Source organism: Ranitomeya variabilis, chromosome 4 (assembly GCF_051348905.1).
Source record: "Ranitomeya variabilis isolate aRanVar5 chromosome 4, aRanVar5.hap1, whole genome shotgun sequence".
Lineage (NCBI taxonomy): Eukaryota > Metazoa > Chordata > Amphibia > Anura > Dendrobatidae > Ranitomeya > Ranitomeya variabilis.
Window position 1 is genome coordinate 458,163,548 of NC_135235.1, and position 27,858 is coordinate 458,191,405.

General features: G+C 43.5%; 1 protein-coding gene across 1 annotated transcript in view; it reads left to right on the plus strand.

The window, feature by feature from the left end:
• The window catches only part of LOC143769022 (uncharacterized), a 103,676-nt gene that overhangs the window by 44,629 nt on the left and 31,189 nt on the right, over positions 1-27,858 (plus strand). The window contains exons 6-9 of the mRNA XM_077257624.1: positions 6,649-6,703; positions 8,532-8,583; positions 9,088-9,179; positions 20,891-21,028. Coding sequence (XP_077113739.1) covers positions 6,649-6,703; positions 8,532-8,583; positions 9,088-9,179; positions 20,891-21,028 — 337 coding nt within the window. The remainder of the gene's footprint in view (positions 1-6,648; positions 6,704-8,531; positions 8,584-9,087; positions 9,180-20,890; positions 21,029-27,858) is intronic.

Here is a 27,858-nt window from a genome sequence, read left to right on the forward strand (position 1 = left end):
AGACTGAACCAAAACTCAGGCCCTGTGCATAAAACAACAAAACAACACAATGTACGTGGCAGAAAGTGGCTGGCTGATATACGACAAACTAACAGGACTGAAGTATATCCACTTTGTGAGAATTTGAATTTCACTTTTTTTTTGGAGACTGAACCAAAACTCAGGCCCAGTGTATAAAACAACACAATGTAAGTGGCAGAAAGAGGCTGGAAGATATATGAAAAAATACAAGGACTGTAGTACAATTTCAATCTCCCTACAATGATCTCAGGACAAGTATGGCAGCAATAAAAAAGACTGCTGCACACAAAAGTGTGGACAAATAAACAAGATAACTGTGCAGAAAGGAGCAACAGGATTTTTGCTTTTAAAAAAGCAGTTGGTTTGCACAGCAGAGTGCAAACAGCAATGCAGCTATCAGGGAGCCTTATAAGGCAGGCTAATAAGCTGCAGAGCTGATGCTCAAAGATATACCCTCCATTGTCCCTGCAAAACAAAGGTGGTGTTGGATAGTGGAAATCGCTACAGCACAAGCAGTTTGGGGGTTAATCTTCCCTCCCTAACTATATCCCTTCTTCTGATGAAGCTGCAGCAACCTCTCCCTATGCTGAGATCAACAGAAGTAAGATGGCGGTCGGCGTGCACGCCCCTTTATAGCCCCTGTGACGCTGCAGAAAGCAAGCCAATCACTGTCATGCCCTTCTCTAAGATGGTGGGGACCGAGACCTATGTCATCACGCTGCCCACACTCTGCGTCCTCCTTCATTGGCTGAAAAATGGCGCTGAAAGCGTCATATGAAACGCGACTTTTGCGTGCAGATTGCTGACCTCATGGCCGATCCCACACTAGGATCGGGTCGGGTTTCATGAAACCTGACTTTGCCGAAAGTCGGCGATGTTTTAATTTGTCCGATCCGTTTCGCTCAACCCTACTGGTGACTGTTGCCACCGGATCCGTTTTTTTTCTCATAAACTTGTAATAGTGACACATAGCAACGGATGGCCTCACGTTTCATCCATCGTTCGCCGGATCCGTTGAAAATTGTTTGTCCGGCAGCAGGAGACAACGGACAAAGTAACTTTTCTTGTCTCCGTCGAAAAAATGGACAGCGTCGGATCCATCGTCACCCGTCGTTTGCTAGAATGGAAGCCTATGGGAGCCAGATCCATCAAATGATGGAATCCGATGATGGATTCCGTTTTTTTAACTGAGCATGCTCCGCTTTTTTCAGATCCAATTAGCCAGTCCCCCTAGTCTGATCCGTCAAAAAACCGAATCCGTCGCCTCATTTTTTTACATTCTGCGACAGATCCGTCGAGCCAACGAATTGTGACTGATGGCAGAAAACTGATGTGTGAAAGGGGCCTTAAACAAGGATGAAGCAATGTTTGACCTCCTGTACTTATCAGCAGCTGAAGCCTCTCTACTGCAGACAGAAGATCGTGCCGGCTAGTGTCTGCTGTGCTGTGATGCAGCTCTCCAGGCCAATACATGTACACATTTAAAGATACATTGTCCTCCTGCGTTCTCTAAAGCAGCAGATGGCTAGGCCACCCTCAACAGCTGCTGGGAGTCCGACCCGGGGGTGGGGGGACATGTGCCCCTCTGTCCCCCAGCCCATCCTTAACCCCATCAAATGATCGCTTCTTTTTATTGGCTTGAAACCAGCTGTCAGTAACATTTGCTGACAGTAAAATTTAAGTGCTTAGATACCCAGGCTGTGATCTCAGAGGTTAGACAAAATTGCTTACAGCAGTAACTTCCAAACAGATGCATATTACACTGCAGGTCCCCTCAAAGTGGAAAATTCGTCACTGCTCACATAACTTTTATAGAACTCAAACAGTGGGTGGTCTGTAGTATTCATCACATAGGAAACACTGAGACTGCTGTATAGCTGTATATAAATCACAGCATCACATAGGATAAACTGAGACTACTCTATATGCATCACATAGGAGACTCCAACATTCCTGAATATACATCACATAGGAGGCACCGAGACTGCTATGTATACATAACATAGGAGACTCTGAAACTGCTGTATATACATCATGTAGGAGACACCAAGACTGCTGTACACATCACATGGATACATTGAGTCTGTTGTGTGAATATTATAATGGAGACAATGAGACCTCTGTATACATCACATAGGAGACACCAAGATTGCTGTATACACATGACATAGGTTACACTGAGGCTGCTGTATATACATCACATAGGATACACTGAGACATCCGTCTATGCTTCTCATAGGACAAACTGAGACTGTTGTATACACATAGTATATACTTGGACTTGTGTACATACAACACATAGCAGATACTAGGACTGGTGTATATGCCTGACAAAGGATGCTGTATGTATTACATAGGCTGCTGTATGCATTACATAGGAGACACTATGATTGCTGCCTTCATCAACGGGATGGGAAAAGCATGCAAGCTCCATCCTCAAAGAACATCCTGACTGAGGCCAAAGTCAGGATGCAATCCTTTGTTACGTGCACCGCAGCATTCAGTCATTGAGACTGCTGATTGAACATTACATATGATACACTGATACTGAGGTATAGATAACATAAAATACACTGAGACTGCTGTATATACATCACATTAAATGTACCCAGACTGCTGTACAGGGTCGGACTGGCCAACCGGGAGATCGGTTGATGTAACTAGAGTGGGGCTTGTATAGGAAAGATGATGAGGGGCTGTGTGGAGAAGGGGAGATGATAATGACGGGCTGCATGGAAAAAGAGTCATGATGAGGGGCTGTGTGAAAAGGGGGATGATGAGGAGCTGTGTGGAGAAGGGGGGATGATGAGGGGCTGTGTGGAAAAGGGGGGGTGATGAGGGGACTGTGTTAAGAAGGGGGTGATGAGGGGACTGTGTGAAGAAGGGGGGATGATGAGGCTGTGTGGAGAAGGAGGGATGATGAGGCTGTGTGGAGAAGGGGGGATGATGAGGCTGTGTGGAGAAGGAGGGATGATGAGGCTGTTCAGGGGCCCAGCTGGGAACACAGCCTCAGTGACCTGCCGTAACCTCGATGAGGATAGCCGACGCCAGTGATCGGAGGTAAACTTTATACCTCCGATAACAGCTGCGGGCTCACATCATTTGACAGTGTGTGGACCTCAGCTGTCTGACTGGCGGGGATGATTTTACCGCCGATCAGAAGCAGTTTTTGCTGTGCTGTCTTGCACCTCACAGAGTGGTAAACACTGGATGTTAGGGCCCCCCATTCAAGTGAATGGGGTCCGGGTACTGTTCTGTTCCCGAACCTGGACTTTTTTTTAGCTGTTCGGCCGGACTCGAACATCCAAGGGTTTGCTCATCTCTAACCCTGTGTCTAGTGTGTGACTGGTGTTTGTATGCTGTATGAGTGTGTCATGTGTCTAGCGTGTGACTGGTGTGTGTCACGTGTATGTATCCTGTGTCTAGTGTGTGACTGGTGTGTATCACGTGTATGTATCCTGTGTCTAGCGTGTGACCAGTGTGTGTCACGTGTATGTATCCTGTGTCTAGCGTGTGACTGGTGCGTATGTGTCATGTCTAGTGTGTGTATATGAAAGGGTATATTTGGTGTGCACTCAGCCTGAGTACAGGTGAGGTGCTGGTGCAATGGACCGGTGGTCTCAATAGCAGAATAGTTGAAATTCACCGCACACTCATGTGGATTGGTTTATGCAAGGATTATATTAGTTTATTGGGAGCGTAACAGAATATTACAGTATATGCGATAAACAACGTTTCGGCTCAACCAGAGCCTTTGTCACGTGCACCAGAGCACAGCGCGGGAGCGCCGCTCTCATACAGGATTAACACAGGTCCACACCGTCCAAAAGGGAACCTCTATAGATATAGACGTACCTTATACATTGCTCAAGAACGCCTATATTGCACCGCTGGGACACTTCCCTCTCTGCGCACCAATCTATTATCTTATAAGCAAACACATGACAAAGGCTCTGGTTGAGCCGAAACGTTGTTTATCGCATATACTGTAATATTCTGTTACGCTCCCAATAAACTAATATAATCCTTGCATAAACCAATCCACATGAGTGTGCGGTGAATTTCAACTATTCTTCTAGTGTGTGTATATGGCACATGTCTAAATAATAAAATCTTTGTTCTTATAGAATATCATTGTTCTCGGCAGCACTTGTCTTGTTTACCCAAAATTATCTGCTGCAGATAAGGGTGCTTGACTAGATGGAAGCTAAGGGAAGACTCTGTGGCTAGTACCCCTTAAGCATGGTGGGCCCTTAGAATGATGTTCTCTGGTGGGCCCAAGCTACTCCAGCCCGACGCTGCTGCTGTATATACATTATAAAGAATACACTGAGAATACTGAATATACATTGCATAGTAGACACCGAAACTGCTGTATATACAGCATATATGAGACATTGACTGGCGTATATACAGCACATACAGTAGGAGACACTGGGGCTGGTGCATATACAGTATATAGGAGACACTGAGACTGCTGTACACACAACACATTGGAGACACTGGGACTGGTGTTATAAAGCACATTTGAAACACTGAGACTGCTCTATACAGATCACATGGGATACACCAAAACTACTGTATATACATTTATAGCACATAGAAGACGCGGACTGGTGTATATACAGCACATAGGAGACACTGGGACTGCTATATATACAGCACATTGCAAACACTGTAACTGCTGTACATAAAGCACATAGGAGACACTGGGTTCATTGTATATACAGCACATAGGAGACACTGGGTCCATTGTGCATACAGCACATAGGAGATACTGGGTGAGGTAATATACAGCATATAGGAGACACTGGTGTATATACTGCACATAGGAGACACTAGGACTGGTGTATATGCAACACAAAGGATACACACACTGCTATATGCATTACATAGGAGACACTGTGATAGCTACCTTCATCATCAGGATGGGATTTCATTAAAGAGTTTAAGTTTTCATGACAGATTTGGCCAGAACCACCAAAATGGCAGAGTTGAGGAGTACCTGGGGCACGCTGGTTGTGGCAACAGCCAACCCACAACTTCATTAATAGTTGCCAGTCTTTGCCTGCAATAAGATATCTGGCAAGGCACTTACAAGTATTAAGATGAACCTAATTCAATAGAAGGCTTGTGCCTCTTAACAAATTAGGCAAGTCTTATTCCTGTACAGTATAACCCTCATTAAGACTGGTGCATGAAAAGCCAGCCTAATAAATCAGAACCTACTGACTGTGGTTAAGTGAATGGAGTCCATCAAAACTACAACATGGCTCATAAAAATCACCCCTCATGTGGCTATGTCAGCACAATGAAAACAGTTATGTCTCTTAGAAAACAGGTCGGGAATAAAGAAGTGAAAAAGAAAAAAAAAAACATTCACAGTGGGAAGGGGTTAATGACACCCTATTTTTGTTATCTATCTCTGCATTTTAAATATTCATACTCATATGAGAGCTTTTTTTATCAGGATAAGTTGCATTTTAAAATGGAACTATTTTGTAGTACACAACATATGTATATTTTGCAATTCTGTCAATGTTTGGGTTATGTTATTACAGAGTTTACAATATTTTTAACAGTTTATGTTTTTCTACTTTTGCACTGGACCAATGTTAAGTAGGCCCCTGACTGCCATGACAAATTATTGGAAACTCATTTGCCACCACTCAGTCTCATTCTTTCTAACCACTAAGAAGCAACAGCCATCATTTCATCATAAAAGGGAATTTGTCACAAGGTTTTTGCTACTCCATCTTAGAGCAGAGTAACGTAGGGTCCAGGGCCCCGACTCTAGCAATATATCACTTATTTTATTGGGTGTTGCAGTTCTTTAAATTGTAAGCGCTGTATAGCCCGGCTCACACCACTGATTGGCAGCTTTCTATGTACACTATGCATAGGCAAAAAGCTGCCAATAAGTGGTTGGGGCGCGGTTGGACTACCTGTCAGCGGGTTTACTGGTCCCCTGGTGATAGTGTCCTGCTAATAAAACAATAATTTAATAAAAACTACTCTAAGCAGCCAGTAAGTAATACCTAGCTGGTATCAGGGTTTCTGCCTGCACATTATGCTGCCCGTAGATTAGGTAGCAAAACCTGGTGACAGATTTCCTGGAGCATCTAACTTGTGAAATGGCCACCATCAGAACTACCTTAGATCCTAGCCTTTATAGCATGAAATCAGCTATATAGTACAGCTGGTACCCTTATGTATTGGCATATGAGCCAGGTTTATCACTGTGCCATAATAGTATGGTGGCTTTCGGGAATTCGATTTTTTCTAATCTACACTATTCCTACAGGGAGTGGTAAAAACACTAAAAAGCTTTGTCTGGTTTGGTCCGATGAGTATAGATAATCATAGTATGCACCACTGCCGAAACCCCCAGTGATTAGATATGGGCGAATTTTGCAATACATTTTAAATTTCCCTGCACTTCAGGAAAATAGGAAGGAACGGACTGGCCATGTAAAGGTATTGCTGGACTTGTCTTTGGACATATAGATAGTTTGAGATGTTAAATCCTGTTGTGATTTGTAGATTGTATTTATAAGAATATGGAATATGGTCTCCATTAGCTATTTTGTGTTATTTTGATCTTTTCATCTATACATTTTATTAAAGATTAGAAGACCTTGATATGGATACGGCGAAAGTTAGAAGACTATTAAAATTAAAGGTAAACTAAATGTTTCTATATATCCTTCTCACAATGCCATTGGTCCACTCCCTATAGAATCATTGTTTTCTAAATGCACTGCATATAAATAATTTAATGATAAAATTCACTAGGACTACAGCCGTACAATGCGGATAGGTAAGGTACCTACTGCCAAAAAAAGCTGCTATTTTGCTAAACTGTCTCTAGAGGTAGCTACTGTATATTCATCTTGCAGTTGTTAATTTGACCGTGTAGCTTGATGAAGGAGTATAGAACTCTATATTGGAAAAATTAGGATCCAGCCCTTATAGAGATGTATTATTAAAGTAATACAAAAAGAAGGCTGGGTCTAAAATTACTTTTAAATATGTAACATGACTTTAAACATTCACTTATTCTAGTGTCCATACACAAAGTACTGTTTTTGACTCTTTCATCATCTACTGTACCTTAGTGCAATATCTTGTAAATGTACAGTATGCACATCTGGAGCACATACTGCACATTATGTCAAACCCTGCAATTATAATAGAAGGGGTCCCACATCAGTTACCCCATTTCAGTGCCCCAATCTTTACACATAGAAGAAATTGGCTAAAGGTACCTTCACACGAAGCGACGCTGCAGCGATAGCGACAACGATGTCGATCGCTGCAGCGTCGCTGTTTGGTCGCTGGAGAGCCAGCGTAAAATCTAAAAAAAACAAACAGCACATACTTACATTCACGTCCCCCTGCGTCCACTTCCTGACTGACTGAGCGCCGTACAGTGAGAGCAGAGCGGTGACGTCACCGCTGTGCTGCTTTCACTTTCACTTTGCGGCGCTGAGTCAGAGGAGGAAGCAGACTGCAGGGGACGCAATGTGAGTATGTGCTGTTTGTTTTTTTTACATTTTACGCTAGTAACCAGGGTAAACATCGGGTAACTAAGCGCGGCCCTGCGCTTAGTAACCCGATGTTTACCCTGGTTACCAGTGTAAAATATCGCTGGTATCGTTGCTTTTGCTTTCAAACACAACGATACACAGCGATCGGACGACCAAATAAAGTTCTGGACTTTATTCAGCGACCAGCGACATCACAGCAGGATCCTGATCGCTGCTGCGTGTCAAACGAAACGATATCGCTAGCGAGGACGCTGCAACGTCACGGATTGCTAGCGATATCGTTATAATGTCGTTTCGTGTGAAGGTACCTTTAGGGAAGGGGTTTCTCCCTCTGAAAGATCCAATGTTCATAAGCACTCCATTGACATTGATGAAAACTACGAAAAGTTGTTTTTTTCCTCTCCTATGGAGGTGTCACTGAAGAATCAAACAATTTCTAGTGTCAGCTAAAACATTAGGTTGAAAAAAATTGAACACTTTAGGTTTGTCAGGAGTGATCTCATTGACAGTGACTATAGGAACATCTCTGTATTCTCCAAATACTCATTATATTAATAAAGTACCATATGACTATATCATAGACTTCATAGAGCTGCACTCTATGTACACTATATGTGAAAGTACTTCTCCTTTAGCTGCCATCAATGAGGTCCTAAGTGTGAAAGGTACATTACAAAGTGATTTTCAAACCTCAGACCCCTTTCTAAAATAACCAATATTTAAGTTGAGTATTTATTGTATGGAATTCACAGCAATGAAGTATGCAGCAAAAGGGTACAGCAAAATTGAAAAAAATGGTGTATATCCACTGTCCATGGCTATAAATAGACAACTATCCTTCAAATGTACATTAGAATCAGGTCAAATGTTTTATACACTATGTACTGAAATATTTTTTCCATTTCATTTTAGCTCTCCATCGAACCATATTTTCTTCACTAATATATTGATTTTTTTTAGCTTTGCAGTATTGCTCGCCAAACGGTTGTCAATATGAATGAAAATTGGAAGGGTACGTAAAGTCATTGGAGGACAAAAATCAAGCTCACAAAGCACTACAATAACTGTCAGATAGTATGTGACCCTTATAGCATCAGTTGGAGGTCACCTCTGCTCAAGGTCCTGATACTAGAACATCTATCCTTAAATTAGAAAACTAGTACAAGTAGAGGCAGAATGAGAGCAGCCCGGACCTTCAGCGGACCCTTCCCAATTATGTAGTCATTGTTAGTATGCAGGTCTTTAACCCCATGTGCCAGAAAGGAGTGCCAACTAGCCATTCTGCCTTGAAAAGGGGATTTAAACATAGGGCTATGGCAGAAAACAGAATTTTTGTACAAGGTGAGGCAAGTAACTGACTGTGATTGCATTCATGAATTACATGTTCAACCACTCCATTTCTGGTAAATTTATTTCATAGAGTCAGTTTTATGGCAACCAGTACAAATAAAGATATAAATGGTGTAAGCAGCTTTGCACAGGCAGTAAAACAATTCTTCTGTTATTTTTTTTGCAGATTATTTGATCATTGATCCCACAGGTGATAAAAACCTAGTTATTAAATATATTAGCCAAAGCGTTCCTGGCTGTATGGAATTACGATTTAATGTAAGTATGAAATGGACACTTCAAAACGCATATCATGAAAATATAGGTGGGCATTACGATGGTAACACAAGCCTCACCAAACCATAAACCGAATAAACTATAAACAACACAAGCAAGCTTATATGGATAAATATCGTCACAATGTTTCTTAAAGGTAACATCAATAAAATAATTAGTTTAGTTTCAATATTAATAATAAATAAACTACATTTAATTAATCAAAAAATTCAAAATTTACTATGTCGGCCCTAACTCAATTAGGGTGACTAACCTACAAGCTATCTAGCCAGCTACTTGGCACTCCCAAACACCGCAGCACTTTCTCAACCATATTTTGAATTCCGACATTAAAAAGATCAATGCCTACATCAGAAATGTGGACTAAATCTACTCTGTAAAGCCTCCCCGCGAATCCTCCAAATCCCGATGCCAATAGGAGAAACAACCTGTAACTCTAGAAAACTTTCTAACTATCTGTTCGCTCTTTTCCTATTTTTTTCCAAAAAGGCCAACTGTAACAACTCTGCTGGCATCACTGCATGGCCTCTCATCTCTCACACTATCTTACCCACTGCCTCAGGTCATGTTGTGGTTACTGTTTCTTGCCATCTCCATATTCTGTGCCTCTGCTCTCTGCATGCTTCCTGGCTGTGTACATAGGGGGGCGACGCCTGAACTCTCTGGTTCTTATAGGAATCAGGTGTACCTGTCTAATCTGTTCCTGACCAATTACCAAGAGGCCTCCAGTATTTAGTGCAGCTCCACCCAGTGGACTGGGCCTGTGCAATGTGTTAGCTCAGTTTGTGTTTAGCTTCTGAGCTGCCAGGCCTTGCTCTGTGTCTTGCCTTCTCTGAAGGCTGTTCTCCTTGCTTTGCCTTGTATCTTGTTTGTCTGCCCTCCAGGAGGCTGTATATCCTGGTCCCTGTGTCTTTGTTCTTAAACCTTGTCTTGTTCCATTACCTTGTCTGAACTTTGTCCAATCTCTGTCTCCTTGTCTGTGGTTTCTTTCCCTGCAGTGCCTCTCTGCTCTGCTCTTGGCTCTGCACTCTGTGACCTTGCTTTGCTTCTTACTCTGCTACCTGTGACTTTGCTCTGCACTCTGGGGCTTGCTCTGCTCTTGTCTCTGCACTCTGTGCCTTTGCTTTGCTCTTGGCTTTTGGCTCTGCACTCTGTGCCTTCACTCTGCTCTAGGCTCCTGGCTCTGCACTCTGTGCCTTCACTCTGTTCTTGGCTCTGCACTCTGTGACTTCACTCTGCTCTAGGCTCTTGGCTCTGCACTCTGTGCCTTCACTCTGCTCTTGGCTCTGCACTTTGTGGTTCTACCCTTGTCTCTCTGTGGCTTTGCCTCTGCTCCGCACTCCTGCGGTTCTGCTCCATTCTACTCTGCTCCGCTCCTGCTGCTGCAGAAATCTCTTGCTGCAGCTCCCCTCTGCATTCCTTGCAGTTCTGCTCTGCTTAGCTTCTGCAGAAATCTAACTGCAGCTCCTCTCCACATTCCTTGCGGTTCCGCTCTGCCTAGCTTCTGTTTCTGCTCTGTCTCTTGCTGCTCTACCGCTCCTATCCGCAGCCTTGCGGTTCTCTTCCTGAGTGAACAGGTCCCAACCTGTTCCTTCATACTCCTTTCCTTTCGGCCTGTTTCCTTACCTGCACCTCCTGTGTGAACAGGTCTCAACCTGTTCCTTCATACACAACACCAGCCTGCCCTGTGTCTCTGCCATACCTGCCAGCCCTGTGTCTCTGCCGTACCTGCTAGCCCTGTGTCTCTGCCGTACCTGCCAGCCCTGTGTCTCTGCTGTACCTGCCAGCCCTGTGTCTCTGCCGTACCTGCCAGCCCTGTGTCTCTGCCATACCTGCCAGCCCTGTGTCTCTGCCGTACCTGCCAGCCCTGTGTCTCTGCTGTACCTGCCAGCCCTGTGTCTCTGCCAGCCCTGTGTCTCAGCCATGCCAGCCTACTCGTCTGAGTTTCAGCCGTGCTCTTCTGCCAGTCCTGCCTGATGCCTGAACCTGTACTTGTGTTCCTGTTCTCCAACTGGGATCAGCAGTCACAGCCAGACACCACCCTGGAGTAGCACCTGGCAGCTGCCTGCCAAGTCTGACCTCACCATCAGAGGCTCCAGCGAAGACCAAGGCAGCTGTCATAGTCACTCCCCTTACAGGGTAGTTTGGTTCATGGCACAGTGGGGTCACAAACCCCCTTGGCTCACGCTCATCAGTCAGGGCGTGAGCGTAACACCAACTTTTTAACATGCCAAGGCAATCTAGCAATTATCTTGAAAAAAATTACAACTGTTTTGGGTAACCAACATTTAATTAGCAAAATGTCATTCTTTGTTTCCTTCAATAGATCTCAAGTTTTTACTTTGCCTAAAGAATAGATAGGCCAATAATTCTTTAATTCGCTGAACTCTTGAACAACACCTGTTTATCTAAGACCCTTGATACCAAACCAAATTAACTTACAAACTGGTGTCAGACAGATTCTCTGCATAACTTCTTACAGAAGCCCTCTTCTGGGCCCAAAATAGGAAAGAATGTCCTAATGTCCAGAAAATTAGCTTCTTGCCTACAAGAAAATTGATAGTTAAACTGTAATTATAAATTCGGCTTGATATATATTTTATAAATTTCAGAATCCCAACATCCCAAATTTCATAATTACATCTTTCTCTTAACCCCTTCATTCTGTTTCGGTAGTTGCTCTTATCCAAAAAGGAATGAGTACAGTTTTTCAAAGACCCTAAATTTAAGTGGTCTAGACATCTTGATGCAGCAGAAAGGCACCTTCGACCTTAGACCTAACTAAAAGCCACTTCCTAGTTGTTTCTACCAGACATAAGTCTGAACTGACATTTATTAATTGTAATCCATTTATGGTACTTTTTCCTGATAGATCTGTTTTGGACCTTTTTATAAAAATACTAATATACTCTGATTTCAGTAACATGTCCTCCAATAACAAAGGATCCTTCCAACCTTTAGCTTTCACCTAATCTTAAAACTGCAAAAAATGTCTTAACAAAATCCGTTTTGAACAACTGTGACTCATACCAAGATAGACTTTAGTGGGGGAAGAGCATAATTCATACAACAAATCCAATGATATGGGCCTTCTTTTTTCTTGGACTAGAACATTCCTACAATAACCTTTGATCATTTATTTTACTGCAAAACAACTTGAGAAGGACTGAAAACCAAACATTTTTAGAAAAAATTGCACACCTGCGATCACCTTTAACATGGAGGAATAACCCAATTCCTTTTTCATTAGAGAATAAATAAACAATATTGCTACAGTGGGTACGGAAAGTATTCAGACCCCTTTATATTTTTTACTCTGTTTCATTGCAGCCATTTGGTAAATTGAAAAAATCTTCATATTATTCTCATTAATGTACACTCTGCGTCTTGACTAAAAAAAAAACAGAAATGTAGACATTTTTGCAAATGTATTAAAAAAGAAAAACTGAAATGTCACATGTTCATAAGTATTCAGACCCTTTGCTCAGACACTCATATTTAAGTCACATGCTGTCCATTTCCTTGTGATCATCCTTGAGATAGTTCTACTCCTTCACTGGAGTCCAGCTGTGTTTCATTAACCTGATAAAACTTGATTTGGAAAGGCACACACCTGTCTATATAAGACCTCAAAGCTCACAGTGCATGTCAGACTAAATGAGAATCATGAGGTTAAATGAATTGGCCAAGGAGCTCAAAGACAGAATTGGGGCAAGGCACACATCTGGCCAAGGCTACAAAATACAGTACTCAAAGTTCCTAAGAGCACAGTGGCCTCCATAATCCTTATATGGAAGAAGTTTAGGACCACCAGAAGTATTCCTAAACCTGGCTGTCCAGCCAAACTAAGCAATCATGGGAGAAGAGCCTTGATGAGAGAGGTAAAGAAGAACCCAAGATCACTGTGGCTGAGCTCCACAGATGTAGTAGGGAGATTGGAGAAAGTTCCACAAAGTCAACTATCACTGCAGCCCTCCACCAGTCGAGCCTTTATGGCCGAGTGGTCCGACGGAAGCCTCTCCTCAGTGCAAGACATATGAAAGCCCACATAGAGTTTGCTAAAAAACAGATGATAAACTCCCAGACTATGTGAAATAAGATTCTGTGGTCTGATGAGATGAAGATAGAACTTTGTGGTGATAATTCTAAGCAATATGTGTGGAGAAATCCAGGCACTGCTCATCACCTGCCCAATACAATCCCAACAGTGAAACATGGTGGTAGCAGCATCATGCTATGGGGGTGTTTTTCAGCTGCAGGGACAGGATGACTGGTTGCAATTGAAGAAAACATGAATGCGGTCAAATACCGAGATATCTTCCAGAGTGCTCTGGACCTCAGACTTGGCCGAATGTTCACCTTCCAACAAGACAATGACCCTAAGCACACAGTTACAATAACAAAGGAGTGGCTTCAGAACAACTCTTGACCATTATAGACTGACCAAGCCAGAGCCCTGACCTAAACCCAATTGAGCATCTCTGGAGAGACCTGAAAATGGCTGTCCACCAACATTCACCATCCAACCTGATGGAACTGAAAAGGATCTGCAAGGAATAATGGCAGAGGATCCTCATATCCAGGTGTGAAAAACTGGTTGCATCATTCCCAAGAAGACTCATGGCTGTACTAGTTAAAAAGGGTGTTTCTACTCAATACTGAGCAAAGGGTCTGAATACTTAAGACCATGTGATATTTCAGTTTTTCTTTTTTTTTAATTTGCAAAAATGTCTACATTTCTGTTTTTTTCAGTCGAGATGGGACGCAGAGTGTTAGGCACCAGGATTCTCCTGCTGAACAGGGTAGATCCCAAGCCTTTCCTGCATCAGTGGTCTCCCATTCAGCTTTGGTCGCTGCGGGTGCTGCTGAGCATAGACGTCGGTCTCAGCATCTTGCTCAGGCTTGTGCTGTCGTCTGATTACTGCTGGCTCTTCAGCCAAGCTTATGGTAACCAGTGGTAAGCAGCAACGAGTGAACAATCTGGTGACTACGTCCAGAGATCACTCTACTGAGCATGCTCGTGATGTGGCGACGTCTCATTGGTGGTCGGTCGTCAGCTGCTCTGGTGATGTGGCAGCTCCAAATTGGTCCGCGAGCAAGGTCCTGTCCGACTGGACATGAGCTGGACATATAAAAGAGTCTCAGAGGTGCACGCAGGCGCTCTAGTATCAATCTTTTTAAGTGTGTATGGGACTTTGCAACAGTGTGGTCTTTAACAGCATGTGCTCAGGGTCGGAGGTAAGCCATTAGAATTCCGGTTCTCCGGAGAGAAGATTGTCTGAATGAATTCAGGGCTGGCATCTAGCCATTAGAATTCCGGCATCTCTAGAGAGGAGTTGGTTGAGTGCTTTTGCTGACTGTGTGTCCACTGTTTGCTTCTTACCCCATGAGCAGGCTTTGCTCCCCTGTGAGGGTAACAGGGATCATATCTGGTGTCATTCCTTTTCCGTTTCTGTGTGCGAGTGACACAGCTCTAAAGCAGAGCATCTATTCCGTTACTGTGTGCAAGTGACACAGCTCTATAGCAGAGCATCTATTCTGTTACTGTATGTGAGTGACACAGCTCTATTGCAGAGCATCTATTCCATTACTGTGAGCGAGTGACACAGCTCTATAGCAGTGCATATATTCCGTTACTGTGTGCGAGTGACACAGCTCCATGTGCTGTTCACTGAGTGGCATTTAACTCAGTGTGTGCAAGCAATCACTCGCTGTGTGGTCCGTCATTGTTCACACTAGCTGCAGTTTTACTGCACGGTGGACCCCAGGTTGCGATTGTTCTTCTCTATTACATTTATTTAGCGCAATCCACCAACCCTAACACAGAGTGTACATTAATGATAAAATAATGAACTTTTTTGAATGCACCAAGGGCCTGCAATAAAACAAAGAGTGAAAAATTTAAAGGTGTCTGAATACTTTCTGTACCCATTGTATATTCACATTGCCTTGCAGATATGTAGTATTCAAATTTTCACATATTTGAGTCCAAGCCTCCCATGCAACCGAGTAAGTGATCCATGTTTCTAGAGCTAATGAACTCATATTATTTTGCATCAATTTATTATCAGGTTCCATAAATGATCTCAGCATGATTTGCTTTCCTTCTCCACTCTTGAGTCCAAATCCCGGAATTCCTTTCACTGGCAATAAGACAGTGTCAGCTATCTTATTCTCATAATTTTCAAAAAAATTTGGCATTCAATCAAATGATTTGCTTCTTGCAATAGAGTACCAATTGCCTAATTAGTTTTATTACCTCAATAGACATAGAAGACAACCTCAAAAATGAAACCCCTATTGTTCGAGTGTAATAAAATTCTCCTATTCTGGAAATTGTGATAGTCTAGTAATAATGATATCAAAACTGGGAAAGTTCAATTCAAACAATGTTTGTTTTCAAACTTTTATAACCCAAGAATGAGACCAGCATTCAGCTGACCATTCCCCTTCATAATAAGCATCATACCCTAATGAACATACTGAGCTCGTAAACCAAATAATAGCCTCTGCCACAACAAAATCCCATTGCCAAAGACAATGTCCATTGTTATAGAAAATACTAAGATCCATAAAACAGCTTAAGTGAGGGGCCATTCACTCCCCTCCTCTCTCACACAGAATCTATCTAAAGGAACAAGAGCTTACACTCCTAAAGTAGAATTACACAGTTTATCATATGGGAACTGAGGAAATTACGTATGGCAGAGAGATGAGGAAACTAATTAAAACACCCTTTGAAGCAGAGGACTCCTGCAGGGCCAAGCATGATATCTATTGTAGGTAAACTGAGATTTATAGATTGGAGAGAAAAAGAAGCAGGGAACCTAAAACCATTAGAAGGAACTTTACTCCTGCAGATATTTGTTTAGGCACCCATGGGAAGTTATGAATATTGGGGTTTGCATAGGTCAGATATTTGAGATACAAATTTTCGGCATTGTAGCAAGGGTACGGACGTGACACACAGCCTTTTATTGCCATATAAAGCCTTCTAGAAAAGAATATTCCTGTGGGAATTACCCTAGATGTAAAATTAAGGAGCCCCAATAACTCCCTTAAGGACATCTTTTCTTTTGATAGAGTCACCATTATAACTGATCTAATTCTTAATAATTTATCTGGGGGTATGCAACATTCCATTTCCAAAGTATCAATTGCAATTCCCACAAATTCAAGACAATGAGAAGGAAGTAGTGTCTTCCCATCTGCAAGCAGGATGCCAAAATAACCTGTTATTTTTATAAATTTATTCAACTTTCCCAAACAATCAAATATTCCAACAAACAAAATATTGTCTCCACTGCCCAATGAATAAAAGATGCAAATACTTTAGCATAAAAAAACGAAAGAGAAAACCCATAGGTAGGCATCTATCAAAATAATATGCATTATCAAATTGAAACCCTAATGAATTAAAACATGGCGGTGATATTGGAAGAAGTCTAAAAGCTGACTATATGTCAGCCTTTGCTTACAAGGTCACCCGACCAAGCCTTTTCAATAAACTGAGAGCCTCAAAGGATGCATAGCTGGCGGAAGGAGACGATTTAGCCAGCTCATCATTAAGTGCATGCTTTTCAGAGTATGATAAATGATGGATCAATGTGATCTAATCTTTTTTGGAACCATATATGACGGCAATAGTCTAAAATTGTTGAAAGGAGGTGAACTGAAAGGACAAGCAATTCCACATAAATCCAGATCTTTATTCGACTCGTCTCTGACTATATATTTAAACATTGAAAGCGATTTCAGAATGTAAATCCATACACAACCAAACCTCTAAAAAAAAAACTAGGTATAACAAACTAGTTTTCTCTTTGTCTGGGTAAATTTCTAACCACGGTACCATTCTTGACAGTATCAGGCAGGTTTCACATTAGTGTTTTGAGGAGCTGCGGAGGGCTGTGGACTTCCTCCGTGAAGCCCCGCCCTCGGCCACACCTCCGCCGCTAGCTCCACCTACTTCTGCATGCGGCCTGCATGCATGCGGCCTGCGTACCTATCTTTAACATTAGGTAAGCAGGTCGTGCGGCTGTATGCGGATGCTTCCGCATGCGTCATTTTGACGATGCGGCGACCAGCGTAGGACGCAGCTGGTTGCAATTTCTTTTTTTCGCCGCATCGTCAAAATTAGTAGTCAATTAGGGAAGGCTCCAGGCTGACTTTCATGACTTTGATGTAGCAACATCAAATGGAATAAACTAGAACTCTTATAAATCCTGCAAAGCTCACCCTAACATGACATCAATGGATAGAAACCAAAATACAAAGGAAAGGGGGAGAAACCAGCATATACCAAAACAGTATATTTTGGGGTGGGTGAGGCTGTTTTGCCATGTTCCCTCCCTGTCAAAGGCCAGTGGAGGGACCTTTGCCATGGTGTGAGCCCAACCAGTATCAAAGAAACCAATATGATGCCAATACAACATATTGGTAATAGTAGATTACTGACCAGTCTAAGCAGGATGCCGAAAACCGTAGCAATGAGCAAAATGCTTGTATGTTGGCTGAAATATTTTATAAGATTGCTTAAAATTCATTTCCCCAGCACACATCGCCCTATGTAAATAATGATATTTCATGCACATAGAATTAAGTGCGCTCAAGCACACAGGCTTCCAGTGTCCATTGTTTCAGATGCTGGGGTCATCTGAAGGCAGTTGTCTATGCTGTGAAGATACGAGATGTGCAGCATTTGAAACAATGGATACTGGAAGCCTGTGCTCGCATTTCTTCTGCGGTGTTGCTATCAGTGTGTCAAGAGTGGGAGAAGAGGGTTGCATTGACAATCCAACACAACAGGCAGCACTTTGAACACATTTTATAAGTGGTCATAAACTTGTAAATAACTCACGAAAGAATAAAGTTATGTTAAAACCAAGCACACACTGTTTTTCTTGTGAAATTCTCAATAAGTTTGATGTGTCACATGACCCTCTTCTCATTGGAAAAAATAAAGTTGGATCCAAAATGGCAGACTTCAAAATGGCCGCCATGGTCACCACCCATCTTGAAAAGTTTTCCCCTCCCATATACTAATGTGCCACAGACAGGAGGTTGATATTACCAACCACTCCCATTTTATTTAGGTGTATCCATATAAATAGCCCACCCTGTACATATATACACTCACCGGCCACTTTATTAGGTACACCATGCTAGTAACGGGTTGGACCCCCTTTTGCCTTCAGAACTGCCTCAATTCTTCGTGGCATAGATTCAACAAGGTGCTGGAAGCATTCCTCAGAGATTTTGGTCCATATTGACATGATGGCATCACACAGTTGCCGCAGATTTGTCAGCTGCACATCCCAAAGATGCTCCATACAAGGCAGGATGGATCCATGCTTTCATGTTGTTTACGCCAAATTCTGACCCTACCATCCGAATGTCGCAGCAGAAATCGAGACTCATCAGACCAAGCAACGTTTTTCCAATCTTCTACTGTCCAATTTCGATGAGCTTGTACAAATTGTAGCCTCAGTTTCCTGTTCTTAGCTGAAAGGAGTCGTACCCGGTGTGGTCTTCTGCTGCTGTAGCCCATCTGCCTCAAAGTTCGATGCACTGTGCGTTCAGAGATGCTCTTAGGCCTACCTTGGTTGTAACGGGTGGCGATTTGAGTCACTGTTGCCTTTCTATCAGCTCAAACCAGTCTGCCCATTCTCCTCTGACCTCTGGCATCAACAAGGCATTTCCGCCCACAGAACTGCCGCTCACTGGATTTTTTTTCTTTTTCGGACCATTCTCTGTAAACCCTAGAGATGGTTGTGCGTGAAAATCCCAGTAGATCAGCAGTTTCTGAAATACTCAGACCAGCCCTTCTGGCACCAACAACCATGCCACGTTCAAAGGCACTCAAATCACCTTTCTTCCCCATACTGATGCTCGGTTTGAACTGCAGGAGATTGTCTTGACCATGTCTACATGCCTAAATGCACTGAGTTGCCGCCATGTGATTGGCTGATTAGAAATTAAGTGTTAACAAGAAGTTGGACAGGTGTACCTAATAAAGTGGCCGGTGAGTGTATATATACACACAGTACAGACCAAAAGTTTGGACACACCTTCTCATTTAAAAATTTTTCTGTATTTTCATGACTATGAAATTTGTACATTCACACTGAAGGCATCAAAACTATGAATTAACACATTTGGAATTACATACTTAACAAAAAAGTGTGAAACAACTGAAATTATGTCTTATATTCTAGGTTCTTCAAAGTGGCTACCTTTTGCTTTGATGAATGCTTTGCACACTCTTGGCATTCTCTTGATGAGCTTCAAGAGGTAGTCACCGGGAATGGTCTTCCAACAATCGTGATGGAGTTCCCAGAGATGCTTAGCACTTGTTGGCCCTTTTGCCTTCACTCTGCGGTCCAGCTCACCCCAAACCATCTCGATTGGGTTCAGGTCTGGTGACTGTGGAGACCAGGTCATCTGGTGTGCCCCATCACTCTCCTTCTTGGTCAAATAGCCCTTACACAGCCTGGAGGTGTGTTTGGGGTCATTGTCCTGTTGAAAAATAAATGATGGTCCAACTAAACGCAAACCGGATGGAATAGCATGCCGCTGCAAGATGCTGTGGTAGCCATGCTGGTTCAGTATGCCTTCAATTTTGAATAAATCCCCAACAGTGTCACCAGCAAAGCACCCCCACACATCACAACTCCTCCTCCATGCTTCACGGTGGGAACCAGGCATGTAGAGTCCACCCGTTCACCTTTTCTGCGTCGCACAAACATACGGTGGTTGGAACCAAAGATCTCAAATTTGGACTCATCAGACCAAAGCACAGATTTCCACTGGTCTAATGTCCATTCCTTGTGTTCTTTAGCCCAAACAAGTCTCATCTACTTGTTGCCTGTCCTTAGCAGTGGTTTCCTAGCAGCTATTTTACCATGAAGGCCTGCTGCACAAAGTCTCCTCTTAACAATTGTTGTAGAGATGTGTCTGCTGCTAGAACTCTGTGTGGCATTGACCTGGTCTCTAATCTGAGCTGCTGTTAACCGACGATTTCTGAGGCTGGTGACTCGGATAAACTTATCTTCAGAAGCAGAGGTGACTCTTGGTCTTCCTTCCTTTGCCACTGCACTTGGGGACACTTTCAAAGTTTTCCCAATTTTTCGGACTGACTGACCTTCATTTCTTAAAGTAATGATGGCAACTCGCTTTTCTTTACTTAGCTGCTTTTTTCTTGCCATAATACAAATTCTAACAGTCTATTCAGTAGGACTATCAGCTGTGTATCCACCAGACTTCTGCACAACACAACTGATGGTCACAACACCATTTATAAGGCAAGAAATCCCACTTATTAAACCTGACAGGGCACACCTGTGAAGTGAAAACCATTCCCGATGACTACCTCTTGAAGCTCATCAACAGAATGCCAAGAGTGTGCAAAGCAGTCATCAAAGCAAAAGGTGGCTACTTTGAAAAACCTTGAGTATAAGACATAATTTCAGTTGTTTCACACTTTTTTGTTAAGTATATAATTCCACATGTGTTAATTCATAGTTTTGATCCCTTCAGTGTGAATGTACAAGTTTCATAGTCATGAAAATACAGAAAAATCTTTAAATAAGAAGGTGTGTCCAAACGTTTGGCCTGTACTGTATATATATATATATATATATATATACCATATAAATATCACACTATTTTGTATTTTTTGTATTACATTCCAGCTTGCTGTTAGAAAAACTGAATTGACGTCAGCACAAAACCATGATGTTTTGGAAGGTAACAGAATAAGTTTTGTGAAGGATTATATTGCCACCATGCTCCCTCTAGATGTCTATGTGAAACAACTCAACAACATTTTGGTAAGTTGATTCAACACTATTTATTAGTGATAAAAGTATTTTTAACCCCTCCCTGCTGCAGTTTGGACTTTCGTGGTCAATCACTACCGCTTCTACCAGTTTGTTATGAATAACACTCGCTTGTGACACAAATGCCTCATATGCTACTGTAAAGGGGGACTAAGCTTCCTTCACACATTCATGCACTCATCTATCTCAATAGGCTGACAATGAGCTAAGCGCAACCACAGGCAGTTCACACATCCACAGCACACTTTTCACTGCCACCACTCATCGTTTTGATAGGTCGGGGACATGCCTGCACTGGGTCACAAACTAGCCCACATGCCAACCAGCTTTCCCCAACACTTGATAGCTACTCTTCTTGCACTCTGGCATATGCAGGGTAACACAACCAAGCTATTCTCGCCCTCCTCAGGGTTTGTGGGTACATTTAGAACAGAAATTAATAAACATAATATATTTTAGATTTAAAGGGGTTTTCCCACAAACAAAAGTTCATTGTAATCAATAGATCTTATAATAATAATAACTTCCTGTGCTGAGATAATCTTATTCATGTGCCCCTGCTATGTAATATGTAATAGCTGTGTCTGACCATACAGGGACATGGTCTGATCATACCACAGCTCCTGGGCAGGAGAAGCAAGCAAAAGAGACATTACACCATCAGGGATCATATTGCTTCAATTACCTGTTCACAGCAGGCGGTGCAGGGAGTGATCTAGTGGCCCCAGCCTTTGATATGTACAACTATAAATCCATTTATGACAATGAACAAATCCCATTTTTTAAATCTGATGTGTCACCTAATTTGGTAATAGCTCTGCAATACTTAAACTTATCCCAGTGATTGTGAATATATTTTCATGTCACATTGTACTTCGACGCAACATTTGAAAAATTAGATCAATTTTCACACTTTTAATGCTCATACTTTAGATGCTATAGGCTATGTGCACACGCTGTGGATTTTGCTGCGGATCCGCAGCGGATTTGACGCTGCGGATCCGCAGCTGTTTTCCATGCGTTGTACAGTACCATTTAAACGTATGCAAAACAAAATCCGCAGTGCACATGCAGCAGATAAAAACGCGCGGAAGTGCAGCTGTGTTTTTTCCGCAGCATGTCAATTCTTTGTGCGGATTCCGCAGCAGTTTATACCTGCTCCTCAATAGGAATCCACAGGTGTAAACCGCAGGTGAAATCTGCACAAAAAAACGCGGAAAAAACGCGGTAAATCAGCGGTAATTCGCGGTAAATCCGCAGTGCGGTTTACCTGCGGATTTACCAAAATCAGTGCAGAAAAATCTGCACACCATTCCAGACCGTGAGCACATAGCCTAAACCTTCAAAGGAAATTATCATACCACATAAAATAAGTAAAAAAATGAAATAAATTTGCATATTTCTTCATTAATTCAGCATAGTTTTTCAAATGTCTCTTTATTTTGTTAGGATGTTGGTAGGGTTAAAATTTAGCACCAATTTTTATTTTCTTCAATTAAGTTTACAAATCTATTTATATATGAAGTGACTTTGCTGGGCTTAGAGTGGGGAAAATAAGTATTTGATACATTGCTGATTTTGCAAGTTTTCCTACCTACAAAGAATGGAGAGGGCTGTAATTTTTATCATAAGTACCCTTCAACTGTGAGAAACAGAACGTAAAAATAAAAAAAATAGAAAATCACATTGTATGATTTTTTAAATTGCATTTTATTGCATGAAATCCCGTATTTTTCTGACTATAAGATGCACCGGACCATAAGACACATCTAGGTTTTAGAGGAGGAAAATAGAAACAAAATTGAAACAAAAGAATGTGGTCAATACTGTACTAATATCCTCCATCCTGGTAAATATATGTCCCCAATCCAGGTATACATGGCCCCATCATCCCTATCCTAGTATGCATGGAACCCTGATTCCTATCCTGGTACGCATGGACCCCTCATCCCTATCCTGGTATGCATGGCCCCCTCATCTCTATATTGGTATGCATGGCCCCATCATCTCTATATTGGAAGGCATGGCCCCCTCACACCCATCCTTGTATGCATGGCTCTCTCATCCTTATCCTGGTATGCATGGCCCCCATCCTCATTCTTGTATGCATGACCACTATCAGAAAAACATAAAAAAACCATAAGCCAGTCTACTTAAATTCCCTGTGCTCCCTCCCAGCGTCCTGTTCTGATGTCAGCAGCTAATTTCAGCTTGTAAGCCGCGCATAGCAGTGACATCATGCACTGCTTACTAACCGAGGACAGATGCCGGAATACCCACTGCTCCCCATGCCCGGGACTATGGGCATGTGAAGCAGTGTATATTAATTTCTCTTTAATAGCAGGCACACTGCTAACCGCAGCCGATGGCTTCCTGCAGCGGCTGGGCGATCACATGGGCCCGCTACTGAAGGAAATTAATATTCACTGCTCTCCACTCCCATGAGCATGGCGAGCAGTGAATAATTATTCTCTTTAATAGAGGGCACAAAAGATCGCCCAGCCACTGCATTAAGCCAGCGTCTGCGGCTACCGTGCCAGCTCTTAAACAGAAACCAATATTCACTGACCCATACGCCCATAGGAGTGGAGAGCAGTGCATATTCATGGTCTTTAGTAGCAGGCACACTTGATTGCCCAGCCACTGCAGAAAGTCAGCGGCTGCGGCTAACAGCGTGCCCACTATTAAAGAGAAATTAATATTCACTGCTCCCATAGTCCCTCCCACCTCTCAGTGCCAGCTTCAGTGCATAGAGGTGGGAGGGATTATGGGCGTGGGATGCATGCAGTGAATATTAAAGTCTTTTTAACAGCGGGCACAGAGGTTAGCTGTAGCAAGTGGTTTCTGCCTCTTGTGACCCACTGCTTTGCTGCTGATGCACCCACACCTCCCCATCAGGCGCCCCTCAGTTACTATAATCCACCCTCCCATGGCACCCACCTGTGTGATGACAGTCTAAAGCTTAGAGATATTGTTATCCCTTTTGCATCCTCCTCTGCTTCCTCCTCTTACTCTGGGACCACGACCTCCTTCCGCAGACAATTCAAAAAGTGCTCCAGAATGTAGATGAGCAGAATAGTGATGCTAGTGCTAACCATCTTAGTAGCCATTTCTAAACTGTGGAGAAGGGTGTGAAGCGCCCAAACTGCCGCAGGGCCGAGGGGTACCCGGTACCGGGCCTCTCTGTCTTGGTTCTGGGGTTGTCACGGTGGCTAGACCCGGCCCGTGACCCTGCTGAGGGTCGTCCAATGAAGGTGGAGAGTGATGCTGTTGTGGTGTGGTGTCGGTCGCAGTAAATAACAAGGACACCAGGTTGCAGTCTCTTTACCTCTTTACTGAAGGCTTCCGGATCCTCAGTCCGGAATACGGTTAACCGGGCTGCGTGAGTCCAGCCGGTCCGATGGCACCTCCAGAGTTCCCTTTGCAGGTGGAAATCTGTGCCTACCTTCTAGCGCTTGTGTGTTGTAGTCCTTCCCTGCTGTGCTTACGGGATAGTCCTCACAACTGTTGTGTCTGTTTCTGAAGTTCCCTCACAACTCGATTATGATGTTCTGTTTCGTCCCCCAGATGATATGGCTAGGACGCACCCGTATGACGGGTAGGCTCGGAGGTCTTCCGGGACTTTAGAGTCACCCCTCTCCAGATGTTGCCCCCTGTGTCTGCTTAGGTGATGTTGGGTGAGACAGCCTGCCTATAACTGACTGTACTGCCGTAGGTTTGAAATAAGGCCTGGAGCTCAATACTTCCTCGGCGTTCCGGCCACCGGCTACGCGCCTCAGTAGGATGTTGCCTCGTCTTACAGCACGACTCCTACTGGTGTTTCTCCTTGTTGCGTTGATCTCGTTTCTCACTCAGCACAATAAACCTCGCTTCTTGTCCTTTCTTGGGGTACCGCCGCGATGAAGCGCAGGCGCGGTCCCGTAACGTTCTTTCTGTTCGCTAGGCCTCTGTCAGGATCCCACCCCTGACAGGGACCCCCCTGAATCTTCCCCTGCAACACCCTCTGCCACACCCTCTGCTTCTCCCTAACTTCCTCTCTAACCCCCAGTTTTACCAGATTGTGAGGAGTGGCCTAATACATAGCACCCTTAGCTCCCCCTGGAGGCCAGACTGTGAAGTGTATTGGTGTCTGTGATACCTGGTCAGGTGAACTCCTTCAGTGCCATCAGACGTACCATAGCCCCCCTTAGCGGCGGAGCATCAGTACTGCAACAACCAGGACTCTGGGGTGCTGCAGGTGCAGAGGTCCTACATCTGTGCCGACTCCATAAGCATGATTTGCACCACGACCCTACTGCGCTGGCCTAGGCTATGCAAAAGGACATACTGCATCAGTGCTCATTGCTGCTGCAAAAGTCACTGCAACATGTGTAGAGTGGAATTACAAATCTAACGGTTAACTGGTAGGCCAAAAGACCTCTGTAGCAATGCAAGTCGATGACCTGCTGGGTGTGATCATCAGAAGTGAGAACCGTGCCTTCTGCAGCAGCTCATCCACACCAAGATAGTGGTAGAGAAATTTCTGTACCACCAGGTTGAGGACATGAGCAATACAAGGCATGTGTGTGAGTACGGCCGACACAATGTTTGCATTGTTATCCTTCCCTGCATCCAGGATTAGTGGAGACCGCCATTGCACTGTTGGAACACGTCTCATTAAGGGAGAGGTTGAGGGTGCAGGTGGAGGCCCTAGAGGAAGTGGAGGAGCCAAAAGCATTGGAAGAACTATTAGATACAGAAGTTTGTCCCACAAGCCTTGGGGATTCCAAGATTTGTTGTCTAGTGACACCTTGGTATCTAGTGTTTTAGTTCACCATTAGTGATGAGCAAGTATACTCGTTACTCAAGACTTTCCCAACATGCTCGGGTGGTCTCCGAGTATTTGGGTGTGCTCGAAGATTTAGTTTTTGTCGCCACATCTGCATGATTTGCGGCTGCTAGACAGCCTGAATACATGCAGTGATTGTCTGTTTGTTAGGGAATTCTCACATGTATTCAGACTGTCTAGCAGCCGCAAATCATGCAGCTGCGGCGACAAAAACTAAATCTCAGAGCATGCCCAAATACTCGGAGACCACCCGAGCATGCTCGGGAAATCTCGAGTAACGAGTATACTCATCACTATTCACCATCCCTTGGTGTGCAGTGGTTTAGTTCTCCATCCCCTGGTGTGTAGTGGCTCCTCCAACGCCTGTTGTCTATTAGTTTAGTTTTCCATTTTTTGGTGTGTAGTGGTTTAGTTATCCAACTCTAGGTGTTTAGTAGTTTAGTTCTCCAATTTTGTTTTTGTTGTCTAGTAGTTTAGCTCTCCAATTTTTTTTGCAAATTTGGCAGATATCATGAGTTGGGTCATCCTTTGCGGTCTCCAAAATGGGCTAGGCTAAGTAACCCTTGCTGTGAAATACACATTCACGACTGGTGCTGGCCGCAGCCAGAGTTGTGGCCGAATATGCAGTGCTTGTCATGGTTGCATTGCCTCATTTCTGTGTGGTAAGCTACAACATAACCTTCTCATCTTTCTCCTCCACCTCTCCTGCTGAACTGCTCAGCTGTGTACCTCTGGGTTCACACGAAGTGGGATTGTGAAGAAACCAGAGTATATCTTAATTACCCAAATGACTATGTTTTTGCGAGCCAAGAAGAATTGACTTTTGGCTTTTGGATTTGGGTGTTGATTTCTGGTGGGTCAGGAGGACAGACTTGCGGGCTGATGTACCATTTAACATACTGTGTAAGTCTGTAATAGTGACTTCTTAGTTGATAAACACACACTATGTTATATGGTATATCTTTGTCTATTGAGATATGCTGATATGCTAATTGTGCATTGCATTCTGGAACCAGTTTGTTGACTTTGAAAGTAGAGAGGGAAAGAATGTGAGGGTGGACTGAAGGACACTGAGTAATTCTAAAAATAGCTTACATGCCTCGGGTATAAAAAGACTCAGAGATCTCATCACACAGAGCTACCAGTCGGACATTTTGCAAAACACTCAACCAACGAGAGACAGGAATGTAGCCAATTCATCATGGCACCATCACGAGGGACACGGATCTAATATTCTAAAGGAAACAACCCTACGCTTGTCGTTACCTCTTCTCTGTGTGTGCATCTCAGGTGGAATAGTGACCCTGGGAGCTCTGACGTATCATCTACCATTTTCCCGGCGAGTCAGCGGAAGGGTGAGAACCTGTAATGTGCACCATCATGGGGGTAATTGTTGGGACTGTTCTGTTTGCTATTGTGTGTTTTGGTTCAATAAAGTATTGTCACACTGTTTTACCCTAACCCTGTGTTGTCTGTGTAGCATTATGCCCACCTTAACGGGAAAGCGGTCATTATACGGGACGATCCCTAGTCTATGTGGTTTCGGCTTGAGGACCTTGGGCACCCATCGACCCCCGTTTCCCCACAATTGGTTGCAGCAGTGGGACACTCAGCCCAATGGAACTGGGGGAGTGGCAGGGAGCTGTTGTTCTCACACTCCGTCCAGGGCTTCACAACAAGGGAGGCATACAGACAGACTCAACAGACCAGTGATGAGGCATGCACTGCAGGTTTTGGATGCTACGATGTCCAACCCCACCAACTCGGCCTTGGGAAGAGGACCAGAGTGGATATATGACCTCAACAAGAAATGGAAACTACAGGAGATGTACCAGCTTCAACAGATTGAATGGGATTTAATCCAGGAACTATGGAATGTGGAGGAAGCCATGCGTGGACCCAATGGATACCAGTTGTTACTCTTCAATTATGTGTGGAGTATTTTTTCATAAGGAGGACATTGAATATGCTCTGAGGCAACTGGATGATCGGA